The sequence below is a fragment of the Lactuca sativa genome, chromosome 4 (assembly GCF_002870075.4).
Source record: "Lactuca sativa cultivar Salinas chromosome 4, Lsat_Salinas_v11, whole genome shotgun sequence".
Taxonomy (NCBI): domain Eukaryota; kingdom Viridiplantae; phylum Streptophyta; class Magnoliopsida; order Asterales; family Asteraceae; genus Lactuca; species Lactuca sativa.
The window spans coordinates 312,564,864-312,568,325 of NC_056626.2; the positions used below are offsets into that span (position 1 = coordinate 312,564,864).

Genomic DNA, 3,462 nt, shown 5'->3' on the forward strand with positions numbered 1-3,462 from the left:
ATGAAATTCTCTTCTCCTGCTGAACTTAAGTCTTCTCTCAGTAACTATGTAGTAGCACATGTATATGACTTGTATTATGAGAAGAATGGCAAGGATAGGTTGCTTGTAAAGTGTTGTAAAGGAAAAACACCACAATGCCCTTTTAGATCGTGGGCTTTTTGGATGAAAGACGAGCAAAAATTTCAAATAAAGTTTATTAAAGACCATAGTTGCTTAAGGGCAATCAAACTTGGGTCAATTGTTACCTACAAGTGGATAGGGAAACAGTATGTCACCGATATATTGGAGTCCCCTACAATGAGTTTGAGGAAGATGAAAGCCATGGTATCCAAGTTATTCAACATAAATGTAACATCCCAAAAATTCAACATAATTTAAACTTTTCAAAACAACCTTTTTTCTAATAGAAGTGTTACAAAACCATTGTTTTCAAAACATTATTTAAAATCAAAGTCTCCCAAGATCCAATCAGTCACAAAACCAAGGATGTGTACGGTCACGCCTTCGCCTTGCCACGATCCTCTAAGGTACCTGAAACCATAAACTAAAAACGGTAAACACAAAGCTTAGTGAGTTCCCCCAAAGTACCACCACATAAACATAACAAACAACATGTATATAGAGCATTCAGCCTGAATGGAACGCCGTACCGGCCTACAGACTATCTGGTGCGCTTACAAAACCTTCAACATGACTGGTACGCCTCTTCGGACCTTCAGCCTATCTGGAAGATTCCCCGGGCCTTCTGCATGACTGGTACCCCCTCAGGCTTGCAGTCTATCCGAGACGCCCTAGGACTCTTGACCTTTAGTCTATAGTAGTCCACCTCAACCCAACCATACACAACATGTTGACATATACATATCCAATAAACATATAAGCCCAGTAAACCATAACAACATACCGATATAAACATTATCAGGTTTGTTGACTGACAACACAAAGCAGTATAATCACAACCCACCTACACTACGACTACATATACCACAACTAAACATATATCCAGGAAGCAGATAACAGGCCGGTCTACCGATCACTAAGCATAACATCATCCTTTATACCAGGATACCGATCTAACAGATCACCACAACATAATAACATATTATCACATAACAATATATCTAATCTAATGGGCCGATATTGGTGCCTTTGACCTGCAAGTACAGTGAGAAAAACTCACCTCTCGATCTGATCAATAGCCGATGAGGTCCCGACTCTGAATCTCAGCTCAACTGACACCTATCCATCCAAAATACTAAATTCTCAAACACCATCCAAAAGACCAATAATACCCTTAAGGTCAAACTTGGTCAAATTCAAAGTCAAACTAGTCAAACCAACTAAGTTAACTGAGTCAACCCAGCCGAGTCAACTCAGCAGAGTCGCCACAAAATGAGTATGTGGGGCATACTCCAAAGGTACGCTAGTCGTACTCACATGCTGACCACCATCGGGGTGGTTGGCCTCGTACGCGGGGTGTACTCCCAGAAACCTCAAAACCCTATAAGTGCTTAATGGATTAAGCACTCACGTCCATTTTTCAGATCCATGGCTAAAATACCTTCAAGATTCATAAAGTTTCCAACTTTATGACTTTGCATGGCCATTAAGATCTTAACTCCACTTCTTAATCTATTAAGACATTCTAAATGATGCATGGAGCAAAACCAACCACTTGGGCTCCATTTTTGTGACTCAAGACCCTTCCAAGGGGCTGAAAGGATAGCTAAATGGGCCAAGAACATGCTATGTTCATGAATCATCATTTTGGGACCAAAAAGTGCCTTTAAGAGCAAAATCTAGATCTACAAGATGGAGTGGTAAAGATGCAAGCTTTGTACTTTCAATGTGTTTCAAACCAAGAAGAAATCCCAGATCCAAAGTGTACCCAACTCCAAGATCTTCTCACCACCTTTGTTCCTCTTCAAACCACTCTAAAAACTCACTATAAGTCTCAAAATGGCTCTCTTTTGCTCTAAGGTTGCTTGAAGGTCGAACTCATAGAAGGAGGTTGGATAAGAAAAGAGTTTGTGTTCATAAAATTGCTTAAATATGAGCCAAAGCCCTAAAATAGGGTTTACATGCCAACCACGTACGCCCTACGTACACACGTACACATGGCGTACTCAAAATTCCCCAATTTTAATCAAATTGCCACCATGGGCCCTTTTTCCCACTTTCTTACACGTAGGGACCAACAATGCAATAAATCTCAATAATGGAAGTGCCTCAAAACCAGATGTTACAATAAATGATAGTGTTGGACAGTGTAGGAATGCAAAAAGATTTGCATTGTGTGAAATTGAGGGTGATTTGAAGGATCATTATTCCAAGCTGTGGGAGTATGGAGCTGAAATTAAAAGGGCTAACCAAGGATCTCATGTTGAAGTGTATGTGAAGCCCAAAAGTAATTCTATTGTGGTGTTTGAAAGGTTTTATGTGAGTTTTAAAGGAGTGGTTGATGGATGGTTAGATGGGTGTAGGAAGGTTATTAGGATAGATGGATGCTTTCTGAAGGGCATATGTAAAGGGGAGCTCCTCTCAGCAGTAGACAGGGATGCCATACTTAATATCTTGGGCAGTAGTGAATGTTGAGAACAAGAGTACATGGAAATGGTTCTTGGACAATCTAATGGAAGACATAGATGAAGGGGGAAATGGTAATGGAATCACATTAATGTTAGATGGACACAAGGTACATATACACAAATTACCTTTTACACATACTAACATTCCAAATAAATGCAGGGTATAATGGAGGTTGTGAAAGAAAGATGTCCAAAAATGGAGCATATGTTGTGTGCTAGGCACATCCTTGCTAACTTCCATAAAAAGTTTAAGGGTGGGTGCTACATAAAACCTTTTTGGAGGGCTGTAAAGGCAACTACAATTCATAAATCTGAACTTTCAGTGGAATAAATTAAGAGGTTTGATGTAGGGGCATATGATTATCTCATTAAAAGGGAGCCTAACTGTTGGTCAAAGGTTTTTTAAGGTGGGAATGGGATGTGATGCAATGGAAAATGGTGTTTCTGAGAGCTTCAATGATTCTATTGAAGAAGCTAGAAAAAAGCCACTGATCACTATGTTAGAGGACATAAGGGTGTTTGTGATGGAGAGATTGTGCATGCAGAAAGGGAAAGGATTGGGCTGAGATTTGGCAATATGTCCAACTATCAGAAAGTATCTTAGTGAAATAAAGAAGTTGAGAACATTAGTGACCATATATGTTTTACTTACTTTTTGTACATTCAAGTGTTAACTAACTTTTTGTAATGGCAGATTCTGGGCTCCATATGTTAGTGGATAAAAATAGTTTGAAGTTGTGCAAGGTAACGAAAGGTATGGTGTTGACAGGGAGAAGAGAGAATGTGGATGTAGATGTTGGCAATTAATAGGAATTCCATGTGTACATGCCATATGTGCCATATCTTCTTTGAATATTGATTAAGAGGAATATGT

At 39.3% G+C, this 3,462-nt stretch overlaps 1 protein-coding gene across 1 annotated transcript; it reads left to right on the forward strand.

Moving 5' to 3' along the window:
• On the forward strand, positions 1-3,154 carry LOC111880976 (uncharacterized). The gene is made up of 5 exons (XM_023877384.1): positions 1-324; positions 2,269-2,487; positions 2,603-2,695; positions 2,749-2,880; positions 2,939-3,154. The coding sequence occupies exons 1-5, from the start codon at positions 1-3 to the stop codon at positions 3,152-3,154; spliced, it is 984 nt and encodes a 327-aa protein (XP_023733152.1).
• The last annotated feature ends 308 nt before the right edge of the window (positions 3,155-3,462 follow it).

Coding starts and splice junctions, on each gene's coding strand:
- LOC111880976 (XM_023877384.1), top strand. CDS start 1: ATGAAATTCTCTTCTCCTGCTGAACTTAAGTCTTCTCTCAGTAACTAT. Junction 2,488..2,602: donor GGTTAGATGGGTGTAGGAAG/GTTATTAGGATA, acceptor GTTGAGAACAAG/AGTACATGGAAATGGTTCTT. Junction 2,696..2,748: donor TAATGTTAGATGGACACAAG/GTACATATACAC, acceptor AAATAAATGCAG/GGTATAATGGAGGTTGTGAA.